The sequence below is a fragment of the Arvicanthis niloticus genome, chromosome 1 (genome assembly GCF_011762505.2).
Source record: "Arvicanthis niloticus isolate mArvNil1 chromosome 1, mArvNil1.pat.X, whole genome shotgun sequence".
In the NCBI taxonomy this organism is placed as follows: domain Eukaryota; kingdom Metazoa; phylum Chordata; class Mammalia; order Rodentia; family Muridae; genus Arvicanthis; species Arvicanthis niloticus.
This window is the reverse complement of record NC_047658.1, coordinates 149,861,783-149,888,392: the sequence shown is the minus strand read 5'-3', so window position 1 is coordinate 149,888,392 and position 26,610 is coordinate 149,861,783. Positions and strand designations below refer to the sequence as shown.

The following is a 26,610-nucleotide window of genomic DNA, read 5'->3' as shown; positions in this document are numbered from 1 at the left end:
CCAGACACAATAGAGATCAAAGGGACGTGTCCCCACAGCAGGAAACCAGGGCCCCAGATTCCAGCTTCCTTCTCCCCCACCCTCTTCTTTTGAAACTTGCTTCTTTCAGGCCTTTGGATTGTCTTCCATTTACAAAGCTCTAGTGGGCCTGCCTTTGCCTCTGGTCCTTTGCAGGCACCTGGCTCCTACTTCAACCCTAGTTCTGTTCTGTTTGAGAAGGTTGGAAGATTCCGACCCAGGTATCCAGAGTGTATAACCAGTCACAGTCACATAAGAAGAAACACAGTATTCTGACTTCTTCCGCCTTTTCGTGGCTTTAGGGATCTGAGTAGGAACTGCTGGCCTTCTCTTCCAGGAAGAGGCTCATCCAGAAAGTGAGCACCAAGGAGAGATTTAGAATCTATTTTCTCTGCTGTCACTAGTGAGTGGCCTCTGATTTATAGGACATATTTGTTTATGTATCTGCCAGCATGTCATTAACCTTTCCTAGTAGAGACATCCCCATAATTTCTCCCTTTATTACTTTGATTTTAATAGTGGGTACTTGAGGCATTAGGGTTATTTAAATCGCTACCCCAGGAAGAGACTGCTAATTTAGCTTTCCACCAACTACTAACATTTCAGTGTAGTCTTCGTCAATTTGCATTTAAGGATCCCGGGAGTTCTAGAGCAGGGACAGTGGGCAGAGAAGGGAGCCTGGAATGGGAGAGGTCCTTTCAGAACTTCAACCTTGTTAGAAAATGCTCAGTACCACATTCCCAGGTCCCTAAAGGGAGGTGCAGTAACACTCCGATTGTCTTCAGTAAGGGCTGGCCCATGTTTTAGGTTTGATCTCTTCTTGGCCCACCCATATCCTCCCTGCCATATGGTATCACAGCCTTTTGCTATGAGGAAGCAGTTTCTGGAAGATTGCTCTGGCAAACCCAGGCTGCTCATGTCAAATGAGTTATCCCCAGGAAGGGAATGGGGAGGCTATACTAGGAGATGAAACTCTGGGGAGGAAACATTTCCTGGCCAGAGACTCCCATGGATTTAGATAACACTCCAATTCTGTAGACAAAGGAAGCCGTTGTATTGCTGGCAAGCAAAGTGTTGATAAGGCCCATGGGCCTAAAGCTGTCATTCACTACAACGAGGAGGCCATATTGTTCCTGAGGGCTGCAGGGAGAGGAAGAGTCCAGAGGCAGAAGCAGAAACAGGGACCTGATCCAGGGGGCAGGAAAGAGAATGGGAAACTAGGAAGGGGTGCTGCTAAAAGGCATGAGGGCCAAGAACAGCATCCAGCAGGGGCATTTAACCTTTTGGCTTGAGCACAAGGCCAAGGCTATGCCATGACAGTGTTCACTGCTCACTGGTGGTTGGGTGTGAGGAGTTCCTAGGGGACCTGGGCTCTGCCACTAAGTAGACAAAGAGCCACCCTGGGAGTAATTCTGGGTGCAGAAACAAGAGCAGAGACCCCACCCCCACCCCCGGGCCTCCCTTAGGCACACTGTATATTTCCCTTAGCCACTTTTTTTCCATTTGAAAGCTAAGCTATTTTCCCTCAGTTTTAACTGTGTTCTGGAAAGTTCCCTTCTGATAACACCTCACCAGTATGTCCCCAGTGACTCAGGATAATTTGGACCAGGGTATCCTGCCATGCTAGCACTGGATGGCGGTGGATGACACAGCAGTACACAGACTTGCCTTGACACCCTCTCTCATTGTTTATCAAACCGATGCTCGGAGTCTCACGGGAGCAGGAAGGACACACACTTACTGTAGAGGTCAGTTTCATCGAGGATCTCTGACTTGATAATCTCTTCTATGATGTCCTCCAGTGTGACAATGCCCATCACCTCATAGAAGGGGTCTCCTTCACCCTCGTTGTTGACTCTCTGGACAATGGCCAGGTGCGATTTTCCTGGAGAACAAACAAAACCAGTCAAGCACCTGGATCACTTTGAGAGATGATTTCTGTTTGTGAGAAAACAATACAGAGTTTCTGTTTGACCAAAATCAGGACTGAACTCACCCCCAAACCATCTGAAAATAGGAAATTTGTATGTGAGCTCTTACCAACGGGAGCCCGGCACTCAGAAGAAATACAGATGTGTGTTGCTCAGTAATAGAGGCAGATTCTCAGACCTGAACTGTTAGGCAGTTTCATTGTGTGAATATCACAGAGCACGCATGCACTGGCTAGTTTTATGTCAACTTCATACAAGTTACAGTCATCAGAGAGGAGGGAGACTTAATTGAGAAAATGTCTGTATACAATAGGGGCTGTACGCAGCCTGTAGGACATTTTCTTAATTAACATTGATGGGGGATGGTCCAGCCCATTGTGGGCAGTGCTGTCTCTGGGCTGGTAGTCCTGGTTTCTATAAAAGGAAGCAGGCTTAGCAAGCCATGAGAAGCAAGCCAGTAAGCAGCACTCCTCCATGGCCCCTACATCAGTTCCTGCTTCCAGATTCTTGCCCCATTTGAGTTCCTGCCTGGTTTCCCACAACGGAATGTGATGTGTATGTCAAATAAACCCTTTCCTCCCTAAGTTGCATTTGGTCACGGTGTTTCATCATAGCAATAGAAACCCTAACTAAGATAGCACTTACGCAAACTAATGGTTATGTCATCACTAATGACATAATGGTATGTCATCACTAGATGACAATTTTATAAGATTATGCTACATAGTCTATTGTTGGCCATAACATCACCATGTGGCACTTGATTATATTTTATGTTAATTTGCACATAGGTTGGACACATAAGCTACAATGTAACATTTGAAAAAACGTTTACACCATAAGTAATGGACAGATCAAGGTATTGGCATGTCTACCACTTCAACCCTAATCACATCCTTGAACCAGGTCTGTGTGTACTAGCTGTTTTGAAATATGCAGTTAGTCATTGTCAACTAGGGTACTGTACTGTGATCTGAGCCATTAGAAGCCACTCCTTCTATCTAGCACACCACTGCACCTGCTAACTACACTCTCTCCACCCTTCCTCACCTCCACCGGCTTCTTGGTTCTGAAAACCTTCTACGTTTCTTTTTAGGGAAGCGTCCTAACATGTGTCTAAAATGTAACCCAGTTACATATTTTTCTTTGAACGCTGACACATTGCTAAGAATATATTAGCTGAAGGAGACTGAAGAGCCTAATTGAAAAAGTAAGACTGGAAGAGAATTAGGTTAGAAGTCAGTCTCCCTACCGGTTACTACCTTCCCGAAAGCTATTTAACTGCCACTGAGTTGTCATCACTCAGGTGGAATCAAGGACTAGTAAAGTATGTCATTTCAAAAACAAGGCTGCTGAGTTCCTGGAACTGCCACCATGAAATGGCTAATATGTCCTGCCCCTGAACCTGGTGGGCTTGAACCATTACCACTTAGGAGAAGTCTGTTCCGAACTCCCGAGGCTGGGTGATAAAAGACAACAACTTCTGCTGTAGAGACCCTGTGAGATGGTTGTTGACTACCCTGAGGCCACCACAGTTTGAGAAGCCACCTTGGAAGTGGGTGTTCTGTCTCAGCTGACCCAGGCTTTCTCATCTTCCCTAGTGATGGCCTGTGTACTGTAAAGCAGAAAAAAGTTATTCTATCATGCCGTTCTTACAAACCATTAGTGTGATAAGACAGGAATTGTTTTCTATCTCTGTTTTGGGGGTGACTTGTTAGCAATCCTCTAGCTGGAATAACCAGTGCCCATGAACTGGCCACACAGCTGACAGATTTGTCAAAAGGATTTGTAAGCTATAATGTAGCACAGGCAGATGTGACAGTCGCCTTGACTACCAATGTGGTTAGACTAAAAGATATCTAGGAGGTTAGTAATGCACACTTCTGGTTGTTTCTATGGAGGAGGCAATTCTAGGAAGGGTTAAGAGAAAGAGGAGGAAGATCCACTCTGGGTGCCTGGGGCACCATCAACGCACAGCCCAGATGGGATATACGGGGTGGGAGGGGGTTGGGGGGAAAGGAGAAAGCTTGTTTCCTCAACCATTCTCCCTTTGCTTCCTAGCTGCCATGATGTGAGCTGCTCTCTCCCGGCCACCATGGCTCTCCATGGGGACAGGATAAAGCCAGGAACCAAAGGAACCCTTCCTTGTTTAAGGTGTTTATATCGGGAACATTCTGACTAATGTTGCAGTTGTTTTGTTTTCCCTGCCTAACAACTTAACAAACGATAACATTTGTCGAGCTCTCTGCATGCCAGACACTATTTGGAACACTTGACACATGTCAAATGATTTAATCCTCAAAAGAGCCGGAAAGTGGGTGGCAGCATCACACTCATCTTACAAGGGAAAGAATGGGGCACAAGTTGGGTTAGTGCTACACCTCAAGTTGCACAGCCCGAAAAGGCCTCGAGCTGGATCGCAGCTATGTAACTGTATCCAATCCTAACCTGAAGCCTGCCCTCCCTTTCTCTTCCCCCCTTTTCTCCTGATAGAATCAAACCTAGGAAAAAACTGAACCTAGAACACCCCCCCCCCCCCATATTTTATTTTGAGACAAGATCTCACAAGGTACCCAGGCTGGCCTTGAACTTGGATGTTCCTGTCTTCGGAGAAGCAAAGATTATGGGGCCTTTGCCATTGGGCCTGGCTGAAGTATTTTCTAACTGACTTCCTTCAAGTCAATCTGTTTCCTTTTATAATATAGACACATTTCCTAGCCCTATTTCTAAAATGCAAACCTGAGTGGTTCGTGGTTCTTCTTTCTTGGCTACAAGACATTTAGGCATTTATAAGGAGAAAAATCTGAGGTACTGACTCAGACGAGTTAGTCTTGAAAAAAATTTTTTTCCCAAAGCAGCTTATGCTTGTTTATTATTAAAGGGATCATTTGAGAATTAAGAGGGACAGTTGGTTTTTCAGAAGCATAATTTGCTATCATTCAATTTTCCTGTTGCTGTGATGAAACATCTGACCAGAACAACTCAAGGGAGAAAGGGTTTATTTCAGCTCACAGTTTGAGGTTCCAGCCAATCACAGTGAGGATCACAGCAGAAGAACCTTGAGGACTACTGTATCCTCAGTCAAGAAGCAGAGAAAGGTGGAGGCCTATGTTCAGCTCACTTTCCCCTCTATACAGTTCAGCACCCCAGCCTGGGGAATTGTGCCACTCTTAGGTTGCTCTTCCCACTCTCATCAATCCAATCAAGATAAACTGTCACAAGTAACCCCTGGGGACCATCTCCCGGGTAATTTCAGATTTCATCAAGTTGGCAGTTGAGATTAACCATCACAGCTATCAAAATTTAAAGGCAAAGACACTCCTTGGGATTTGAAATGGAAATGAAATTTGAAAGATGGTATTTATACCTCCTATGAACGGTCTCTAAAATTTCCCCATCTTCTACCTATACTTCAACCTGCTTCTACGCTTCTAGCCATGCCAGTCATGTTCAAGAACTTTTCATGTAATGGTTAATATTGACTGTCAACTTGACAGGGTCTAGAATCATCTGAGACACAAGCCTCTGGGTATGTCTGAAAGAAATCATCTAGATAGATTCCTACTGACTGAAAGTGAAAGGGAGCCGGGCACAAGCATTTGGCACTTTCTGCTTGCCAACTGAAGATTCAGTGTGGCCAAGCACATTAAGCTCCTGACTTCTTTCCATGGTGGACACATATATAACCTGGAACTGCCAGCCAAAGAATCTGTCTGTCTGTCTGTCTGTCTGTCCGTCTGTCTGTCTCTCTTTCTCTTTAGGATTTATTTTATTTATATGAGTACACTGTAGCTATCTTCAGACACAGCAGAAAGAGGGCATTGGATCCCATTACAGATGGTTGTGAGGCACCATGTGGTTGCTGGGAATTGAACTCAGGAACTCTGGAAGAGCAGCCAGTGCTCTTAACCACTGAGCCATCTCTCCAGCCCCCAAGAAAGCCTTTCTTTAAGTTGCTCTTGCAGGTCTTTTGCCATGGTAACAGGAAAAGTGTCTACCGAGGTAGCATACAGTAACTAATAACAGTACTTACAGAGTCAAGTCCAAACTCAAGTTGTTTAGTAAAGTCACGACTGTACCCTGTGGCTCTTCCCAACAGCCCCATTTACCCTGCCACATGCTATCAGCAGTCTATCCTCTGAGTATTCCAGACAAACTCCACTTTCTGAGTTTCTTCCTGGCGTCCTTTTGAATAGTTCACAGAATGGCTTTCCGATACCCCATCTCTGCTGGCCCTTCAGGTTACAGCCTCAGGAGAAGCTGTCCCAGACTGACCCCATTTTGAATCAGACCCGATCTCCTGCTGATGTGGGCTCCAAAGCCTTTGGTACCATTGCAGCTTTCTGCTTTTTGTAATGAGTGACTTATGTTTCCTCCATTAGTATGACTTTCTTGGAGGGTGAGCTCCTTCAGGACAAAGGATCACATCTTTAAACAGTTTCTTTCACCTCTCCCACACCTGGTAAGTATTTGATAACCTGAGCTAGGCTGGAGTCCAAATAAAAATACAAAGCTGGTATGACAGACGCTACCAAGAACCTTTAATTTCTGATAGCATATTATAGGTTTAAATGGATATTTCTACCCTCCTTCGGTGCTCTAGAAAGTTACCCTATGAAACAATTGTTTCCTATCCAATTGGACCGAAGTGTTTTGTAGCTTAAATTAGATCATGCTAATTGTTAGGATATGTGCAACTTAAAGATTAAAACAATTTCCAACACATTTTTTCTTAAACTTATGGCACCTGTTCTCACTTTTCTGCTAACATGTGCTAGCAGATGACAAAACAAATGAGTAACATCATGGAAAATCTAGGCGAACCGATTTCTTAAAACTGTTTGGTATAACTGAATGCCTTTTGTGCTGTGGGGCTCAAGCTGCATACAGCAGAGCCACACGTGCCACAGTTCATGTGCTTAGTTCATATGCTAGAATCAAATACAAGAACAGTTTACTATTTTATAAATAACTTCTACATTATGGACACCCAAATGTCCTCATACACAGGAAGATATACACACCCGCCCTAGCAAGGTTCTATACCTTATAAGGTCAATTTGGGGGTCACAAAGGAATTTTAAGCTTTACTTATATGCTAGCCAAGATACTGAGACACAGAACCTATGTAATCTATTTAGAAACATTTTATAACCAGCCTCTGAGATACCCTTCAGGGTTGTGGATAAGATCATGTATATATATATATGAAAGTTACAATGAAGTCCATCATTTTGTATATTTAATATACACTAATAAGAGGTAAGGATTTTCCTTTACAGCCATAGAAATTGACAAACAAACAAAGGAAGCTGCCCTTCTTAGAGACAGACTGGGATAGGAATCAGGATGGTAACCATAGAGCCCCATTCTGAGCTAATACAACAGTGAGACAACCAGCTCTTTCCATGGTAAACACACCTAAGGTCCTTCCTTTGCTTATAAAAGTCGGCCCTTCAGAGCCCTATCCTGGTATCCCTCTTTTTCCTAGGCTCAGGATCCGGGAGTGTTGTAGGTGGTCTTATTTGAAGCCAATTTGAAGATACAGAACACTTTAACTCCCTTCTTTCCTGCCACAATACTCTGTGAATGTTTCTCATTTACAGTTAGGACAATAGCTATTATTATTATTATTATTATTATTATTATTATTATTATTATTGTTTTTACAGAAGCTGCTATTTATGTTCTCTAGTGCTAGGCACCAGACATACGTTATTGTACAATGACCTGTCTCTAGACTATATGAAGAAATACGACATCTCATGAAAAGACAACCCAGTTACAGACAGGACAAATGTTTGAATAAGTGCTTCTGTAAGGAAGCCGTAGAATTGATCGATAAGTGTGTGGAAAATGCTGAAGACACACCATAAGCATTAGGGAAATTCAAACCAAATGGAAATGGAATATCACTACGTATCTACTAGATGGCTATAAAAACCAGAAGTGTTGGAGAGGATACAGGAAACAAGGATCCCCTATCAGTGCGCCAGTGCTCTGGGAGTTCTTCAAACTATTAAACATAGTCTATCACATGGTCAAGCAGTTCCACTCCTACACAGATGATGCATGGCCAACATTATTAACAATAGCCTAGAAGTATCCACAACCCATGTTTCCAAACAAACGTGGTAAGTCTATACAATGGAATGTTGTTTGGCCACAAAGAGGAATAAAGTAATACTATCAAACACACATGCCTTGAAGACACAGCAAATCTAAGAAGTCAGGCACACATGGCTGCCTGCTGTATGATTCCATTCACAGGAAATTTTCAAAATAGGCAAATCTACAGAGAAAGAAAATAGACTAGTGGTTGTCAGAAATGGCGGAAAGAAGAAAATAGGTAGCTACTGGGTTCAGATTTGGGATAAGGAATTATTCTGGGATTAGATAACCTTAATGCTAACATAATTTTTTTTGTATACTAAAGATGTAAATTAAACATTTAAAAGATTAAATATTAAGACTTTTTTAAATTTGGGGCTTTTTATTCAAAAGAAAATTTTTAATAAAAAGCCCCAATAGCTCATTGCTGAAGGTACAGGATGTTAAAGTTTAAAGCTACAAACCACTTGAAGGTGTGAGGCAGAAGTGGGATTGTAAGGGGAATGCATTGAAAGGAAAGAGCAATAGTGGTTTGGGGCTGAGGAATTGTGCTGGCGAGTGTGGCTGACAGCACTCTGTCACTTTGTGTTCTAGGATGTGGTGGCCAACAGTAGACCTAAGACAGGCCATGGAGAGCAGAGGAGGAGAGGACACTGTGCTCCTCTGTGGAGGAGGAAATCACGAACAGAGGCATGGTCTCGGCCAGAAAAGCAGGGGGAGAATCTGAAAGCAAATAAAGTCAAGGCTGAGCCTTGGGAGGGTCACCTCTGTTATCAGACGTCTCATTGGCGATCAGTTATGACTTAAGAGTGCTTAAAATTCAGACCGGAGCAAGCCTGGAGTAACAGGGCTCTCATAGCCTAATGTGTCTGTTTTCATTTTTCTCAGCAAATGCTGATCTCCAAGAGTGGTTCACATTCTCCTACTTCCCTCTTCTGCTTCCTCATGAGATTCCATGAATTTGGACTGCAACCCCCTCTGCTGGGCCAACCCCTGTACTGACTAGAAACTGTCAAGTGACTTCCTATCACAACAAACCTTTTCCTTTCAGTTTGTCCCTAATTTTGTAGAAAAGTGGGCTCTCTGTCAGACAATTTAGGTGAATGACTATTACAACTATATAGAACTTCCAGCTTGTCAAGAGGCTCCTTCGATGGTACAGAAGAGTCTTGGAATGGGTGCAATGCTATTGGGAATGACATCCATTTCCTGAGGAATGAGCAAGAAATGATTTTATAGGCCCCAGCTTGCTTTCGAACCCACTGAGACATATGTGTCCTATGTATATTCCTTAACAAGTTAACTCTCCCTTTCAACTTCCACTCAATAATCCCCTCTCACGTGGTGGCCATATTCCTAGGGCAGGCAGTGTTCTTTTAGAATCATGACTGCTAATAAGAGACCATGCGTACAAAAGCAAAGCCGTGCCAAGCTACAGCTGTGGCCGAGCAGGCTGAACTGAATGATCCGCTTCGCACACCCTTGGCAGTGTTCAAAGCCATGGGACCTGGCAAGTTACCCCCTCTGTTTCTAAAAATAGCCAATGTAACAATCTTTAAGTCAGCTAAGTCCATGGGTAAACTGTATCTCATTATGACGCATCCGAGGCAAGAGGTAATTCTTCAGACAGAAAGCTCTCCAATGCTAGTTACTAGAGTTGAGACATTTTCACATGTCCGTTGAGCATACAGTTGTGACATGGATGGAAAACCTCTGGGCTGAGTTAAAAGGTAGTGGTTAAAAGCAGTGGGGTTTGCGCCAATGCATGTTCTCCCCCTGCCATATGCAGATGCTGGGCATGTGTATTTGTGTGTACATGGAAACCAGAGGCCCACACTGAGCATCTTTCTCTATTCTTGTCCACCTTATTCTTTTGAGACAAGGTTCCTCACTGAACCTGTCACTAATTTAGTAAGACTAGCTGGCCAGCCAGCCTCAGGAATCCTCCTGTCTCTGCCACAGCTACACACATTCTTTTTCCCCATTTGAGTGAAGGAGAGCTGAATTCAGATCCTCCAGTAGCAGGAGCTTTACGAGCTGAGCCATCACCCCAGCCCTGATACTCTACTGTATTTGAGTCCAATCTTTCTCCTCCTTCCCCTCTTCAATTGTGAGACAGGACCCACTCTGTAGCCCTGGCTGGTCTGGCACTCACTCTAGACCAGAGTGGTCTCAAACTCACAGAGATCTGCCTGCCTTTCCAATGGACTTTCTTAAAACAAAGTATATATTTGTCTCTGAAATGTAAAAAATATATCTTACTCTGGGTTCACTTGTATCCCAGGTCTAAACTGGTAACCATACAATCTCTGATGCCTGGTTTGAACCTGATATCTAGACTACTGAAGTCTATGCCTACCCTGATGGCTCAGCTCACTGGCCTTGTTTTTTTCTTGACTTCTAGAAGCTCTGGGCTCCTTTACCCAGAGATTTGTTTGCCTGAAGACTTCTTCCTCTCTCTCATTTACAATCTCTAGATCCATTGCTGCCCACATCCTAATGAGACACACAGCAGAGAATATCTACCTACAGCTTGACCCTTGCTTGGAGCACACCACTAGCGTGGTGTTGTTGAAGCCGAAGACATAAAGTTTAGTGAATATGAAGAAGCTTAAATCACACTTCCATAGGATTAAGTGTGATTTATGGTGACCTATCTTCTCTCTATTAAATAGTACTACAGGTGAGATTTCTTTGTTCTCCCTTTCACCTAATTCAATGGCTTTCACTTTTTCAAAATGGCTTTCAATGGCTCTGTGTTAGAATTACTCCAAGAGCATTAGACATGTTCTGCACAAGAAATCCCACACCCAGATATCCTAGCTCCAATGTGCTCACACTCAAAACTGGTTTGGGGTAGAGTCATAACATCAATGTTCAAAGTTTGTTTTCAGAACCAGCAGCATCAATGTCACTGAACTAGCTGGAAATAAGTTATCTGGTACTACCCCCAATTCTCTGACTCAGAATCTCTGGGGGTTCATTGCAATGATCTGTGGTTCAACAAGCTTTATAGGTTATTTTAATACAGGTGAAAACACCAATTTAAAGGAAGGATTTGTGTCACTATAGTTATTGTCTGACACGTGTGAAGAAAAGGGAAATTCTGAGATGTCCATCAAACCCTCGGCCCTTTCAGTGCATCTAGTTTAAGATGCTAAGTCTTCACAGGAAGGAGAAGAGCCATCTGAATTTGCAAAGAATGGTTGTAGTCATAAGCTAAGTGCTGCATTCTCCCACACAACACTGAGTAGCTATCATACTGCTGCTGACATGAATCAGAAACTAGTTGGTGAATGTTAAAGCTGGGCATAGGAAGATATCTTCTGTGGCCTTTGTGCCAATCACGTCTGAGAGAGACTTTTGACATGTCTGAGGTTAATTAACTTCTGCTCTACTGTAAGTCAGATAGTCTTGTTACTCAGAACTCAAGCTGTGCTCCTAATGCTGGGCATTGGTGCCTCTTTAAGTTTCTATCATCACCTGGCATCACCATCCAAAGTACAAGACACATCGCTTTGATGGTTAACTATATATGAAGACAGCAATTAGACTGGTAATCAGTGGGGGGAGGTTTTACCTATTCCCGATCCTTGAATAACATCTGGCAATTCCTGGATATGAGTTGGCTGTTACAACTTGGGGTTCACATTTAGTGAGCAAAAACCAAGGACAAGGTTAATTATCCTATGATGTACAAGACAGCCGCTCCGGAATTCAATATAACTGAAGCTGAAAGCCTTGCTTTAAAGAGATGGAAAGTTGGGTAAAGAAACTTTACATTACGTGTTTGTATTGGAAGAAGTTGACATGTCCTTCAAGGCCTTGAACAATATGGGGTCCTGTGCTATATACGGTTTAGGAATGACCCTCAGAGAGCTTTCATGGACCTTGTTAGATGACGTCCTCGGCTGTGAGAAAACAGCCAATAATTGACTTGATTCTTGGTTGTTTCAAAAATAGCCAGAGCACTTTGGTAAAGTGATTGTTTCCAGCACTGAAAATGGAAGCTAGGAGGAGGGCATATTGCTTGGTAACAGAGAACAAAAGAAGGCAGAAACCATGTATGGTTTCTGCTGCATTCATGACCTTCACTTTGTAAAACGCAGAGGCTCCTATTATGCTCCTTCTGACATCTCTGAAGCATCTTTCATTCACTCTGTGACTTGCTATCAATGTGACAATTCCTTAGAGTGACAGCAAGAACATTACCTGGGTACTCTACTTCTGATGCACAGAATCAGGGTGGGGGGGGAGGAGTTGGGAGTCAGACAATCTAAAAGGATGAACTCCGCACACACTAACGTTTGGGGAACAGTGGTCTGGACACTTGCTACTCAAAGCGTGGTCCTTGGACAAAAAACAGGCAGCACCTGGAAACTTTGGAGCTTCCAAACTCAGACTCCACCCTACTTCTCCAGTTAGAACCTGCATTTCACTAAGACCACTAGGTGGTTCTTACTCGAATTTGAGTATGAGGAAAAACTGGCCCAGACTAACCCTAAGCCTAATCCTTGACACTTGATTGACATGCCTCACACATATAATAGAGATTTAAAAAAAAATGCTGACCTCATTAGTCATAGTGAACAAAACCAACTTTCTGTTCTGAAAAGGTTTTTACAAAGGTTGTAAAGGCTTTGCAACTAAGAGGGATTATCATTGCTATTTTTCTTTCAAGGCTTTGGGTTTTGCTATCTTAAAATTAAAGGATGAGGGTGAGGGCACGGTGGTGCATGCTTGCAAATTCCAGCACTTTGGAGGCCGAGGCAGGGAGATTGGGAGTTGAAGGTCAACCTGGACAACACAATGAAACCCAGTCTCAAAAAACCAAAATAGTTTAAAAATTAAAAGTTGGGATCAAAGTTATTTTTCTAAACTTTTTTTCTAAAATACTGTTATAAGTCTAAATAATTGCAGGCTACAAGAGCAGTGTGATTTTACAGGGTGCCTCTTTTTCATTATATGTATTTAAGAATGTTTTTTTTTATTGATGATTGGTAGATCGATTGGGGGAGGGAGACACGTGTGTGCACGCACCATGGTGCATGTCCTGGTACAGGATTTCAGAGGACAGCTTGCAGGAATTGGCTCTCATCTTCCATCCTGTGAACCCTAGGGATCTACTCAGGGGGAAAAGCCTAGGTCATCAGGTTTGGTAGCAAGCATCTTTACATGCTGAACCATCTTATCGACCCCAGAGGTTTGATTGTGTTAACAGAGAGCTCTGTGCTCCTGCTCATCTTAATACTTAAGTGTGTATCTCAATACTGTAGCACCCCACTGGAAGGAGATAAGGAAGAATTACTGCACAACAAGCTATGGGATTCTTACCATGTCCATACATTCATCTTCTAACGAATCCAGAAGAAAACACAAAGATAATCCCCCATTAATAATAATCCTATACCAACCACACTGAACAAAACTCTATTTTTTTCCTGATTAAAAAGCAAAGAACTGCAGCCACCTTTCGAAGTCCCTGTCTTGTTCTACAGAAATAATAAGCAACATCTCTATCACCAAAAAAGAAAACAAAAATCTGTTGAGCTGCTAAAAGGCAATTATAAAAAAGCCAACTGTGTCATCCAGAGCACCATGGTAACCAACATCACCAGGGCATGAAAAAACAGTCGTTAGTCACTAGATTCAAAGCCAGTTGGCAACCTGGCTTGCTAAGCAACACCACAAAAATAGCAGAGCAGAGGTTCATTATGTGCAGGTCTGACTCTGCATAGTTTGGAATCCGGCTCCAGAAGACTACCCAGGTCTCTCCATCAACCTGAACCTGAGGCTCCCGATCCAAGACTAATCCATCACTCACTTAACCAGCATTTACCGAAGCTTATGTCTGCGGCAGATGGTTTCATAACACGTTTACTTGGGTTTTTGGCTGAACGGAAGCTGTGAAAAGCCGGATAGGGCAAGAGTCATTCTTCCAGAAGCATGGTTGGGCAGGGGTTGCCCAAGATGGACCCAAAAAGAACTAACAGCTGAGCGTCAGAGGACAGAGAGAACTGTGAAAAGTAAAAGGGAGCCAGTTATAATGCAGCATAAAATAACCATTTCCTCATGACCAGGATCCCGCGTCATCGAGAAAAAGACAGTTATATTTAGGATCACTAGTAAAGGCAAGAGTGGGCACAAGCGATTTTAAAACCATCACCATCAAAATCATAAGACATGCTGTTTTGGCATGCACAGGGAATAGAAACTGTGTTTGACAAATATTTCATTTCCTCAAGTTTCCGATTTTGGTAGAAACTCAGACTTGCGAGAATAGCTTCAGCACATGGGGATGCATGGCCATCTCTGTTCTGCCTTTCTTTTTCTAGCTCCAACTCCTGCCTCAGCTGGAATGTCCCTTTCTTTCATAATCACTGATCAGTCCTTTCAAGGCCAAGTACAAACTGCACTTCCTCCGAGGAATTTTCTCAGATCATCCAAGGACTTACTGCTCCTTCTCCTCACCCACAGACGCTCTTGCCTGTACCCTAGGCTGTCTCTTACCATCCTTTGAACCAAGGCCCTTTCTCCCTTTGTGTTTCTGCATTTCCATCTATGTCTGTCTGTCCTGGCTCTGGAGCTATAGGGAATAGTCCTGAACTGAGCCCTAGTGATGACAACCACAGGGAGACAGAAGGAAAGTTGGTTGGTTTCTCTAACAAGTGGAACACAGCCCAGAGGGAACCTTGAAGGTTGCTACCTGCTTCCTTCTGCTCAGAGCCTTTACACATTTACTGCCATCTTTTGGGAGACTTTTTGCTTAGAGAAACTTATTCTGTCCTTTAGGGTTCTGTTCAAACATTTGGGATGAAGGAGTTTATTCTTACCTACAACCAGCTGAGCATGTTCAAATAAAATCCCATTTTGCAATAATTTGTCAGCTAGTGCTTTTCTTTCTGCTTAACTGCAGACCCAAGAGCACACAGTGGTGTTTACCTGGTTACTATATCCCCATGCAGAACAAAATCCCACCAATACATGAAAGGTAGGCAGGAAAGAATGGGGAAAAAAATCTCAGTTTGATAAGAAATATGGACCAGGAAATAAGAGGGCTGAAGATTCCAGGTTCCTAAGAATGTGCCTAGAGGCAAGCCAGCTTTGGAGAACACCAGGAGAGCATGCAGAACCTCCTTTGAGAAAGCCAAAGGCTTGAAAGAAGTTAGGAGCTGGCCACATGCATCTGGGGAGGTTAAAACGTGGAACTGGGGTAAGCTACAATACACAGTATCTTTTGAATAAGAGAGAACTCTGGAGAGATGATAAAAACAAGAAATGGAATTTCACTGCAGCCTGTGAGATCTAGATTAGATAAAAAGACAGCCTGACCATGAGGGATGGCTGGCCTAGAAAGAAAAGCTAAGTATATAAAAAAGGAAACTCTAGGAATTAGAATCTCACTCAGTTTCCTTACTGCTCCTTTTAGCCCTGGTCGTATTGTTATCTATTTCTTTTGCCAGACAAGGTCAAGGAATGAAATGGGCAGAGAGAATACTATGGGAAAACATTATAATGACCACACTGAAAAATATTTAAAAAAAAAAAACCTACAATTTTGTCATCATACATAGATATTTTCATTTTTCTTGTTTCCCCTTTATTTTCTCCCTGTGCAGGAGAGACCCTGCTTTGTCTACTGTTTGCTCTGGTGATTCAAAGATTCATTCACAGCTCATTCCAAACCTCACTAATTACTTAGCAATACTTAACACATTTAATAGCATCTTGTCTTTAATTTTAAACAGCGTCCTTCAATATTGTATCTCAGTGTCACCAACCAAACCCTTGATGTTTTGATAGGCCTCTATTGGAATTAACCAATGAAATGTTAACTCTTTCTATGAAAAAAATCTCACAACAGAATTTTGGGTATGAGGTAAAGCACTGACTTTAGATGATTCACCAGTGAAAAGACTACAATCTGTAAGTGAGGCAGGAGCATTTCTTTGATGGTTGGAAATTCTTTAGGTAAAGATCTCTACAATAAGGCCCAGGACTGAAAAGGGTATGCCTTGCAGTCCCATACTGGACTGTCCTAACTGTATTCCCAGGTTTTCAGGTTCTACTAAAATGTTTAAACAAATCAATGGATGAGCAAAGACTGTGCATAAAACAGCAATAGGCTATTTTTATAGCCATGCTAGTCTGCAGGTGGAGTAACAAGGATAGGTGGGTGGAGTTGCAAAGAAGATGCTACTATTTGGCAATGCATCATTTAACAGAGTTAACCATCAGCACTCTAAAGCCCATGGAGCTCTGAAGTCAGAATTGTATGCCTCTTCTGTGTCTACACGGGGTTAGTTTTCTCTTAAAACAGTCTCCCAGGGAGTACACTGTATGCTAAGTAAAATAAACCTCAAAGTGCCCATATCACAAACTACACCTCCTATATTACAGTGCTCAATCTTGAGGAAACTTTAGTAAAAATAATATATGAGACAGTCAGTCTAGGGATTATACTAAAACATTATTAGATTTGTAGATCATAGCAGGATCCTGTTTTCCCCCTTTATTTTCTTTTTAAAAATGTAAGGCTGTGCCTATATGCAGTTATATATTTAAAATACTAGTAAGAATTACTTCATGAGAGGCAGGGGAGATGGCTCAACACTTAAGAGCATGTGCTCTTGCAGAGGACCTGGGTACATTCCTAGCACCCATACTGGGTTGCTCCTATCTGCTTGTTCTAGGTTATCTGATGCCCTCTTCTGACCTCCGTGGGTATCTGCACACACTCTGTACACATACATACAAGCAGACAGACACACATACACATAAAAGTCAATCTTTAAAAAGGTTATTTCATGATACTGGGATTCTTTTCAGATGCTTTTCACACTTCTTTCTTTTCTGTTGTTTTATATCTTTTTTTTCTATATAAAGTATAGAAATCTATAAACTTCAGTACAATTCATATGAAAGCAAAGCATGTCTTTTAATCAGTTGCATTGACCTCTGTGTTTCTATTGAATCCTTACATTTCTGTTGTAGCATTTTACCTTAATGGTTTTAGTATAGGTTTTTGCAATGTTTTTTTTTTTGTCTTACACATATATTTATATATTGAGCTACGACTCATGAACTGAAATGCGATTGGAAGTTACAGGGAAAGATGAGTTAGCCTGCTTTTTAGCTTACAAAGAGGAATATTATTTTTGGCCTCAAGTTCTTGGTTTCTGGGAGTAGATTTTGTACTTTATATACTTGGTCTGTGCAGTGTAGACTGGCCTAGAACTTGAGGTCCTTCTGCCTCTATTTCTGAGTGACTGCAGGTTTGTATCACCTTATCTTAGAATAGTGTTTTGTATATTAAAAATAATTGTAATGGTTGTTTCTAAAGAAAGAAAAGCAATATAGGCAGTATCTTTCCTGTACTAGTTAAAGTTTAATATGTCCTGAACTACAGACCAAAGCTATTAGGTTAAAGACAATTAAAGATTCATTTACTAGAGCTCTGTAGAACTCATCTATTACATTATATTAGGTCCTTGGCAATCCATTTACCCTTTCAAAAAACATTTATGATTTACTAAGCAAGACATGGTGGTGAATGCCTATAATCCGAGAACTATGAAAACCAACAGAGGAAGACTCTGACTTTATATCGTGCATCTAACAATACATCTGATGAACTGGTGAGGTAGCTCAGTTGGTAAAATTCGTGCGTTGTAAGCAGGAAGCAGAGGCAGAGAGGCAGAGAGGCAGAGAGAGAGAGGCAGAGAGAGGCAGAGAGGCAGAGGGGCAGAGAGAGAGAGGCAGAGAGGCAGAGAGGCAGAGAGGCAGAGAGGCAGAGAGGCAGAGAGGCAGAGAGGCAGAGAGGCAGAGAGGCAGAGAGGCAGAGAGGCAGAGAGGCAGAGAGGCAGAGAGGCAGAGAGAGGCAGAGAGAGAGGCAGGGGGCAGAGAGAGAGGCAGAGAGGCAGAGAGGCAGAGAGGCAGAGAGGCAGAGAGGCAGAGAGGCAGAGAGGCAGAGAGGCAGAGAGGCAGAGAGGCAGAGAGGCAGAGAGGCAGAGAGGCAGAGAGGCAGAGAGGCAGAGAGGCAGACAGGCAGAGGGGCAGAGAGGCAGAGGGGCAGAGAGGCAGAGGGGCAGAGAGGCAGAGGCAGAGGCAGAGGCAGGTGGATCCTCAGGCCTCCCTGGTCAGCTAGCCTAGCTTAGTGGCAAAGTCTAGCCCAATGAGAGATACTATCTCCAAAATAAGGTGGGCAGTGTTCTGGAGGAATGACACCCAAATTTGTCCTCTCACGTTAAACACGCACACAAACACACACATCCACCTAACATGTTTGGATACAACAGAGCTTTACAAGTGATGATTCTAGAAAGGGTGTACTAAAGAGGGCGTTGGTACTGGATAGTCTGGATGTGAATACGCAGCCCATCACATTGTCACACAGTATGAGAAAGGGGACAGATAAGACATATTCTTGTGCTGTCATGAGCATCTAAAGCTATGGCAGAGAGTGGGGAGTGCTGAGGCTATCATGTGCTCAGACATTGGTCACCTATCTCTGCTTAGACTCCACCCTTTAGATGGTGGAGGCTGCCAAGAGTCTGCATGCAATATTGATAATTGGCATTTTCCTAAGGAAAGACCAGATTTCTCTTGCTCTCTCTTTACACTCCCTAAGGACAGGTCATGTGGGGAAATAGAAAGAAAGAGGTAGTTAGATGCAAGTCAGGAAGAGAGTTTGAACCAGGAAGTGTGCTAGCCGGAAGCTTGAGCTGGGACTTCTACCATCTAGTATAATAGGAAGAGGAGTTTCTGTTTTTTAGGTCATCCTGTCTATAGTATTTGGGTATGGCAGCTTCAAGACAAGGAAGGAGGAAGGTCCAAGAGAGGAAGCTTGAATCTCACGTAGAAGGGGGGAATAAAATAGTCATAAGAGGCAGATGGAGGGCGGGAGCAGAGAGGGAGAGGGTGGAGAGGGGAATCAGGGGTTCAGGATCAGGTGTGGAGGAGGACAGAAGAGATGGCTAGACAGCCATGAAAATTAATGGAAATCTGCAACTGATGGTGGTGAGGAGGAACAGGGCATTTCTAGGCTAAGACAGAGACCTGGGATAAGGGAGGTGCCCAAGAATCAATGGAGGTGTGCTTCGGTAAATATCCGACCCAAATAAGATGGTCAAAGAAAACACAACTCAGTAATTATGAATACATTCTGTAAGCCTAGATTGGGCAGATACCCCTACACTACTCTGTTCCCTAGCTATGAGACTCTTATAACTTGAGGGTTTTCCAGACCCTGCGTTTGTCCTTCTACCTCCTGCTTCCCCACATCCTCCTCCTTTTCTTCTCTCTCTCTCTCTCTCTCTCTCTCTCTCTCTCTCTCTCTCTCTCTCTCTCTCCTCTCTTCCCACCAACCTTTATTTCTCCACCTCCCCTTCTTCTGCCCAATCACTGGCTCCAGCTTTTATTTTACAAATTAAGATGGGCAGAAGGTTCACTAGAATTTACCTGTGTAATGACTCACACCTCCTCTGCAGCCCTTCACAGAAAGGGGAATTAGCATCAAAATACAAGGCTGAGCTATCCACAATAGGGGTGACCTTAGCTGTTGGGGATATGGAACCTGAAGAGGCCACATCTCCTGTAGCCAAGTAGGAACCCCAGTGGAGTGATAGAGACAACAACCCACCCACAAAACTTTCAACCCAAAATTTTCCTGTCTACAAGAAATGAAGACATGGGGATGGAGTAGAAACTGAGGGAATGGCCAACCAATAACTGGACCAATTTGATATCCATCCCATGAGCAGGCACCAGTCCCTAACACTATTAATGGTACTCTGTTATGCTTGCAGACAGGAGAGGCTCCACATGATTCAGATACAGACACCTATAGCCAAACAGGAAGTGGAGCTTGGGGACTCTTATGGAAGAATAGCAGGAAGGATTGAAGGGTCCGAAGGGGATAGAACCTACATAGGAAGACCAACAAAGTCAACTAACCTGGACTCTTGGCACTCTGAGTCTGAACCACCAATCAAAGAATACACGGGCTGGACATAGGCCTCCCCGCACATATGTAGTAGATGTGCAGCTTGGTTTTCATGTGGGTCCTGAACTATTGGAATGGGGACTATCCCAAAAGCTGTTGCCTGTATGGGAGATACGTTCTTCTAGCTGCCTTGTCTGGCCTCCATTGGAGAGAAAGTACCCAGCCTTGCAGAGAATTGAAGTGCCAGGGTGTGGATGGGGGATACCCAGGGGCCCCACCCTCTCAGAGGAGAAGGGGTTGGGGGATGTGGAAGGACTGACCAAGAGCTTTGGGTCATGTGACCTGCATTTGAATCTGGGTTATAGAGGCTCAGTAGTGATCTAGGAATAACCATCTGACCCTTAGGGTCAGTCCTTATAACTGTAGAATCAGATAAGAAAAAGGTAGGTAGAACTCTACAGTGGAATACATGTTAGTGGTTATTAAATTATTATTAAAGCTACATTCATAATCCAAAGAGACTAAGGTGGACAGCAAGCCAGGAAAAAAGGCCAGTTTTTACCACCATACTAGGCAGCAGAAATTCCACGTTGGAGGTCCAAGATTAGCAGGAGTCAGAGTAGCAGACAAACAGGCTCTGCCATCTATAGCCTTACCTGGTTCAATCACAGTTCAGCCAGTTATCACCTACTGGAAAGTTTTATCTACAAAACGGAGTTCATAATACCTACCCAGGAGGGCTGTTCTGAGTATAAAAAGGGTTTGGCATGGTGCCTGGCAGAACTGTCACTCAATTAATGGCAACGGTTGCTACTATTAATATAATCATTCCCCTCTTTTGCCTCCTGAGGGATTTGTTTAGATGGTTAAGTTACTTGAGATTTGAGGAAGTGAGGGAAATGGAGGAGCTATTAAAGACTAGCCTAAAAGTTATTTTTAAATATAAGGAAAAGCAGTTTAACTTGGCTTGCTTCTCTTAACATGTGGTGTACGCATAAGTCACAGAAATTGGCTACTGTTCTGGGGCTTAGAGCCTGATAGAACCTCCTTGTTAATGATGCCCTGTCTCCCACCCAAAGTAGGTCTTCCAAGAAGTGTTAATAAGAGTTCTCTGAGGGTGTTTAATTCTTTTCCAACTCCAATATAAACTCAAGTCACCCGAGGGCTTGTTAGAAATGCAGATTTTCGTCTAGGAGATTTAGAGTGGGGCATGGGATTCTGCATTGCAATGAGCTCCCGTGCCGCTCCGAAGGATGCTGTTCTGAGGAAGTGGGTAGGCGCTGAGAAGACATAGAAATATCATTGTTGGCCTAGTGCTTGTTACCATGACCTACTTCTCTTTAATGATCTACCTAATAACAGACTATTAATAGAATATGAAAAAAAAAAAAAGCTTGTTTCAGACCAGATTCGGAAATTCTGCATATGGACTAATTTCAAAACACCATCCACTATTTTGAACAATTTCCTGGAATACAAAGTTTGCTTCTGAAGACTGCTTTTATTAACCTCGTATACACCACAGACGGTTAACTTCCTGAAGGCAGTCTTGCTTCCACTGTTACCTACAACTGCGTATCAAGAGATGCTAAGGGGATGAATGAAAGGAATCATAGAGTCTCATCAAGAGTCTTCTGGTCAGAGGCTGTACGTCTAGTGGGATGCCACCTCTTGAGTGGCTGCTCAGAGGTATTCTGGAGACCCCCTTGCAAACACTACAGGCTATTGCTATTGTTCTGACTGCTCATTACAATTTTATTGTTGAAGACACCATATACTTTGCTCACAAGTTATGGAGGGAATCATGATGGTACTGACTAGGAGGCTTCCTTGTAGTTACTTTCAGGATATTGGAAGGTGTTATACAGGTTGCTGGAGGATGTGGGGTGGGGGGTGGAAGCCATCAACAGTCTTACACCAGATGTGAGCCTTGTGAATCGAAATAATGACCTGTTGTGGTAAGATACCCATGGCTGCAATAGTGGCATGGCTGTAATAGGAAATAGGCTGTAATCAGAAAGCATGACTGCTTTCTGATTGGATTTAAAACTCACTTTACAGGCGGAAACATGCCTGGTCCTATAGATCTGGTCAAGAGCCAATGGTTGGGGAGCTCACCGGCCCTGGTAGGGGAGAGAAAACCCACCACTAATTTTTCTGCTAAATGGATTTAGTATCAGACTGCCCTCTAAAGCTGTGTCTCTACTCGTAGGATAGCATAGCTCAGACCTTATCAGCTAAGATTCTTTGTACAGTAGGTAGTGGTTAATGCAGAAGCTTACAACTGGTCAAAGCACAGAAAATAAGTGTTAGAGTTTGTTGGGGGCCGACTTTTAGCAGAAAGCGGCTATCAGCTTTGCAGCCATCTTGAGCCATATACCCTGACATGAGACTTGGATTACAATAGCCTACAACAGCTGAGCACACTCTGATAATCTTGGTTTAGATACCTTGGGTGTGTGAGATTAAAGGTGTGTGAGATTACAGGTGTGTGACTTAGAAGTGTAGAGATCAGAGTTAGAGACAAGACCTAAGGGCATGATTATAGGTGTGACTTAGAGGCATGGCTTAGAAGTGAGACATATAAAAGGCAGAGACAGAACAGATCAGAATCAGAGAATCAGACATTAGGGAGACAGAGAAGAGAGAATCAGACACTTCAGAGAGTACAACTTGGAGTACAACTTGGAGTAGGAATTCGGCATTAGGTAGCAGGCACTTGGAAGAGAACTTGGAAGAAGTAACTTGGAACTTGGAGGCACTAGGGACTAGGAACTAGGAACTAGGAACTCAAGACTTGGGACTTGGAGAGAGGAAGAGAGACTGAAGAATAAAGGGGATTGAAACACATTCTGTCTGGTCTCCATCCTTTGAGTCCGGCCTCACTCTCTCTCTCTTGCTGAACCCTGACCCGTGGACCGGAGCAGCAGCTTGGGCTGGAATACAGTGGCTGCCAAACGCGGGGCAGCCTGGGCCGCAACAAGAGTTGAGTGCTCAGAGGGATAACTATATGATCATCAGCCCCAAGGTTCATGTAGCATCACAGAAGACTGGGCAGACACATTGTAAAAGCCAAGGCTTGGGGAGGAGCAGAGTGAAACAATGTATTCCGGACATACAATACATTCATAAACTCACAGCTGCTGCAGCTGACTATACAAGAGCAAGCCAGTGGACACTTAAGCCTGGAGAGGAAGAAGTTCGTAAGTCCCCATCTTTAACTGAGGAGCTATAGACAGTTGATGGCTTTTGGGGCAGGAAGGATCAGTTTTCTTTTGTGGTGTGGCCCCTAATAGGCTGACTGTACTCTTGTGGATATGGGGGAGAAGAGGACAAGATGTTGGGAGAATCGTTCGTGGGGTGGATCCAGGAGGAGTTAAGAGGAATAGTGGGGCTGAATATGATCACAATACATTATATAAAATAATCAAAGAATAAATAAAATTATTTTAAAGAAATGTCTCACGGCACCACAGGACAATGAGACACTTTCTCAAACTAACTGGAGCTGCTCTCAGCAGAAACCTAAGCCCTGCTAAGTCTCAGGGAAAAAGCTACACGTGGAAGAGAATGGATACAGAATATGGCAACCTGTGAGCCGAGCAGAGTAGAAGAGGCCTGGGGCTCAGCCAACTGCAAGGAAGGCCGGAAGATGAGACTATGTCTTGAATATTCTCAATGGTGACCCCTGGAAGTAGATCTGATTAAACACAAAAACCACGTGGCAGTTCTGGGACAGATGTGGTGAACAAGGGGCAGGGTAAATACAAGGCCAAGAGGGTTGAGTAGCTCTAAAGTATGCGGGTGGATTATTCTTGAGTGAATTTGTACTCAGAAGTGGTATCCAAAGAGAAACACCATACACGAAGTCAAGCGCCATAGAACTTGCTGTGGCGCCATGCTTGAGGATAGGAGGGGTGGGGAGATGGCGATGGTGCTGGAAACAACCCATTCATTTGTGTGCAGGTTTTCTGGAGTCTCCACTCGGAAGAAGGATTTCAGTCCCCACCTATCCTACTGTGAAGAGCAAACGCTCTTGGCAGTACAAACACTCCGCTGCTCTGGCTGACTTTGAATCCCTGACCTGGCCATTCTGTATGTCAGAGGAATGGCTGCTAGTAAGTTCAAAATGGAGAAGAATGCTCAAGGAGCCCGAAGCTTACTCTCCCTCACTCAAAGAGACAGAACTAGAAACTCTGGAGACTTCTGTTTCTACTCCGCTTAAGGAAGAAGACGCTGCCAGCAGTTGGAGCTGTCCAGCAATGGAGTTCACTCTCCTTGGAAATGGTGCGCTTCCAACTCTAGGAATTTGAGGCAAAGGCTATGTGGGACTCTGTAGAGGGAACTCTGCAGTGTGCTGTGAGGTATGCCATAAACACCTAAGGCTCTCCTGGGCTCAATCTTACAATACCGGGCACTTAGCAGACCCCAGAAAGAATTACAGGTGGGAGAGGGTAGATCAGAAATATGGATTAGCTGGTGAGCCAGCTGCTAGCCAGGTAGAGGAACATGAGATATCCAGGGAGCCAATAGCAGGCCTTCCTGGAGTTTTAGCACCATAGATTAGAGAGGGGTATTGTTTTGGGTACCTGAAGCCTGCCATGGTTATGAAAGGGCAGTTATCTTTGAAGGGGGCTAGGAGCTGGGGAAGGATAAAGACCACTGCTCACCCTTCTTAAACTCCTCCAGTACAGTGTCCAGCCGGGTATCATTGAAGACGCAATGCAGGGGCCTGTTGTAGAAGCGGGTGACTGTGAGCAGCGGGGTACAGTCGTCCGGGTCCACAAAGGCCAAGTCTTTGACGAACAGAATGTCCACAATGTTGTGCCTCTGGTCGCCCTCGTACACTGGGATGCGAGTGTAGCCACTACGGAGGATCTCGGATACAGTGGCAAAGTCAAGCACCGCGTCGGAGCGCAGCATGAAGCAGTCCCCGAGAGGGGTCAGCACCTCCTCTACCACCTTGGTGCGCAGCTCCAGGGCGCCCTGGATGATGTTGAGCTCTTCCTTCACCAGGTCGCTGTAAGGGTCAGCAGCCCTCAGCGTCTCCAGCAGCTTCTCCCTCGTGTAGAAGGTGCTGATCTCCTGGCGCAGAGCCCAGTCCAGGAGGCGGCCCAGCGGGTAGCACACCGGGAAGGCGGCCGCCATGAGGAGCCGGGTCAGGCACACACTATGCGAGGCGATGGCCAACCCGTGGCGCGAGCACACCGAGTACGGACAGATCTCGGCTCCCAGGAACACGGCGCCGGTGCACACGAGCGCCGGTAACCACGGGAAGTGAACCCCCGCCTCGCCGGAGTCCTCCCCGGGGTCCCCGACGCCCGGCGGCAGCGAGGCGTACAGCCAGCCGGCCAGCGCGGCATTGGCGCCGGCTTGGCCCAGGAGCAGGGTGCAGAGCAGATGGGTCCCCCTGCCGCGCACGGCCTGCACGCGGCGCGCCTGCTCCTGCTCGGCGGCCGAGCCACTGTTCCGCAGCACCCGTAACTCCACCGGGTCCAGCGAGAGCAGGCTCAGGCGCAGGCCGCTGAACAGGGCGGACAGGGCCAGCAGCAGGAGCGCCCCGAGCGCTCGCAGCCACGCAGGCGGCAGCAGGTCCCCACCCGGGCCGTAGAGGCGCGGGCGGACGCGCAGCAGGAAGCCGCCGGCCGCGCCGTGGTGGTGCCAAGCGCGCCCGTCCCAGGCGCACAGCGAAAAGAGCTTCCCGCCGCCGCCCGCGCCGCCGCGCTCCGCCTCGCCCTTCCGCAGCTCCCGCACCCGCACCTGGACCAGGGCCGAGCCCGCCACGCCCCCGGGGCGCAGGGGCCCCAGGACCTCCACGTCCGACGCCCAGTCGCTCTGCTCTCGGCAGCGCTGCGGTCCCGGGGGACGCGTGGGGACCGCGCTGGGCGCCGCGCCGCCCGCGCCGGGGGGCTCCTCGATGAACACGAGTCGCGGGGCCCAATCGCCCGTGCCGTTCTCCCCCGGGGCCAGGGAGGGTGCGGGCACGGGCGCGGCGGGGGCCGCCGGCCCAGGCTGAAAGTAGACCCGCAGGAGGAAGCTGGTGCCTTCGGCCGCCCGCAGGGTGCCCCCCTCCAGGGACACGCGGCCTCCAGCAGTGTCTTCGGGTCGCAGACCCAGCAGCCAGGCAGCGGCGGCCGGGGGCCGGGGGGACAGGGAGAAGAAGAGCAGGAGTACGGCACCCCGGCTGCAGCAGTCCCGGAGCCTGACACCCAGCGCTGCTGCCGCCGCGGCCGCCGCCGCCATCCTGCACCCGGCGCGGTTGCACGTGATACTGCAGCAAGCCGAGCGCGAGCTGGAGGGAGGGAGGAGGAGCTGGAGCCCGGAATCCAGCCCCAGGCAGGTCACCACGTGTGCGCCCCTTGCGCGCGTGGGCTGGAGGCGGGGGTGGGGGAGGTGATGGTGGGAGTGGTAGGAACCCGCCTGGGAGTGGTCCCCTGCGGGCGGCTGGGGGTGGCCAGGCACAGTCACAGTGCTTAGCTGGATACACTTAAGTGTATCTGAGCCCTGGGAAGGCTGGGAATAAAGCATGGCTTCCTACATCTGTCCTTTCTCCTCTTCAACTCCCCCCAACCCCCATTCCACTCCCTGCCCTTATGTTGAAATTCC

General features: G+C 45.5%; 1 protein-coding gene across 5 annotated transcripts in view; it reads right to left on the bottom strand.

Annotated features, from left to right (window-relative positions):
- The window catches only part of Cnnm1 (cyclin and CBS domain divalent metal cation transport mediator 1), a 55,538-nt gene extending 29,204 nt beyond the window's left edge, over positions 1-26,334 (bottom strand). For 3 of the 5 annotated variants that reach the window (XM_034518204.2, XM_034518213.2, XM_076921739.1), the window contains exons 1-2: positions 24,675-26,296; positions 1,760-1,903 (exon numbers count right to left, since the gene is read on the bottom strand). In XM_034518204.2, the coding sequence (XP_034374095.1) occupies positions 1,760-1,903; positions 24,675-26,247 (1,717 nt within the window). In that variant the 5' untranslated portion in view covers positions 26,248-26,296. Of the gene's footprint in view, positions 1-1,759; positions 1,904-24,674 lie in introns of all 5 variants that reach the window. The other 2 variants (XM_076921748.1, XM_076921759.1) reach the window with 2 other exon arrangements.
- Between the last annotated feature and the right edge of the window lie 276 nt (positions 26,335-26,610).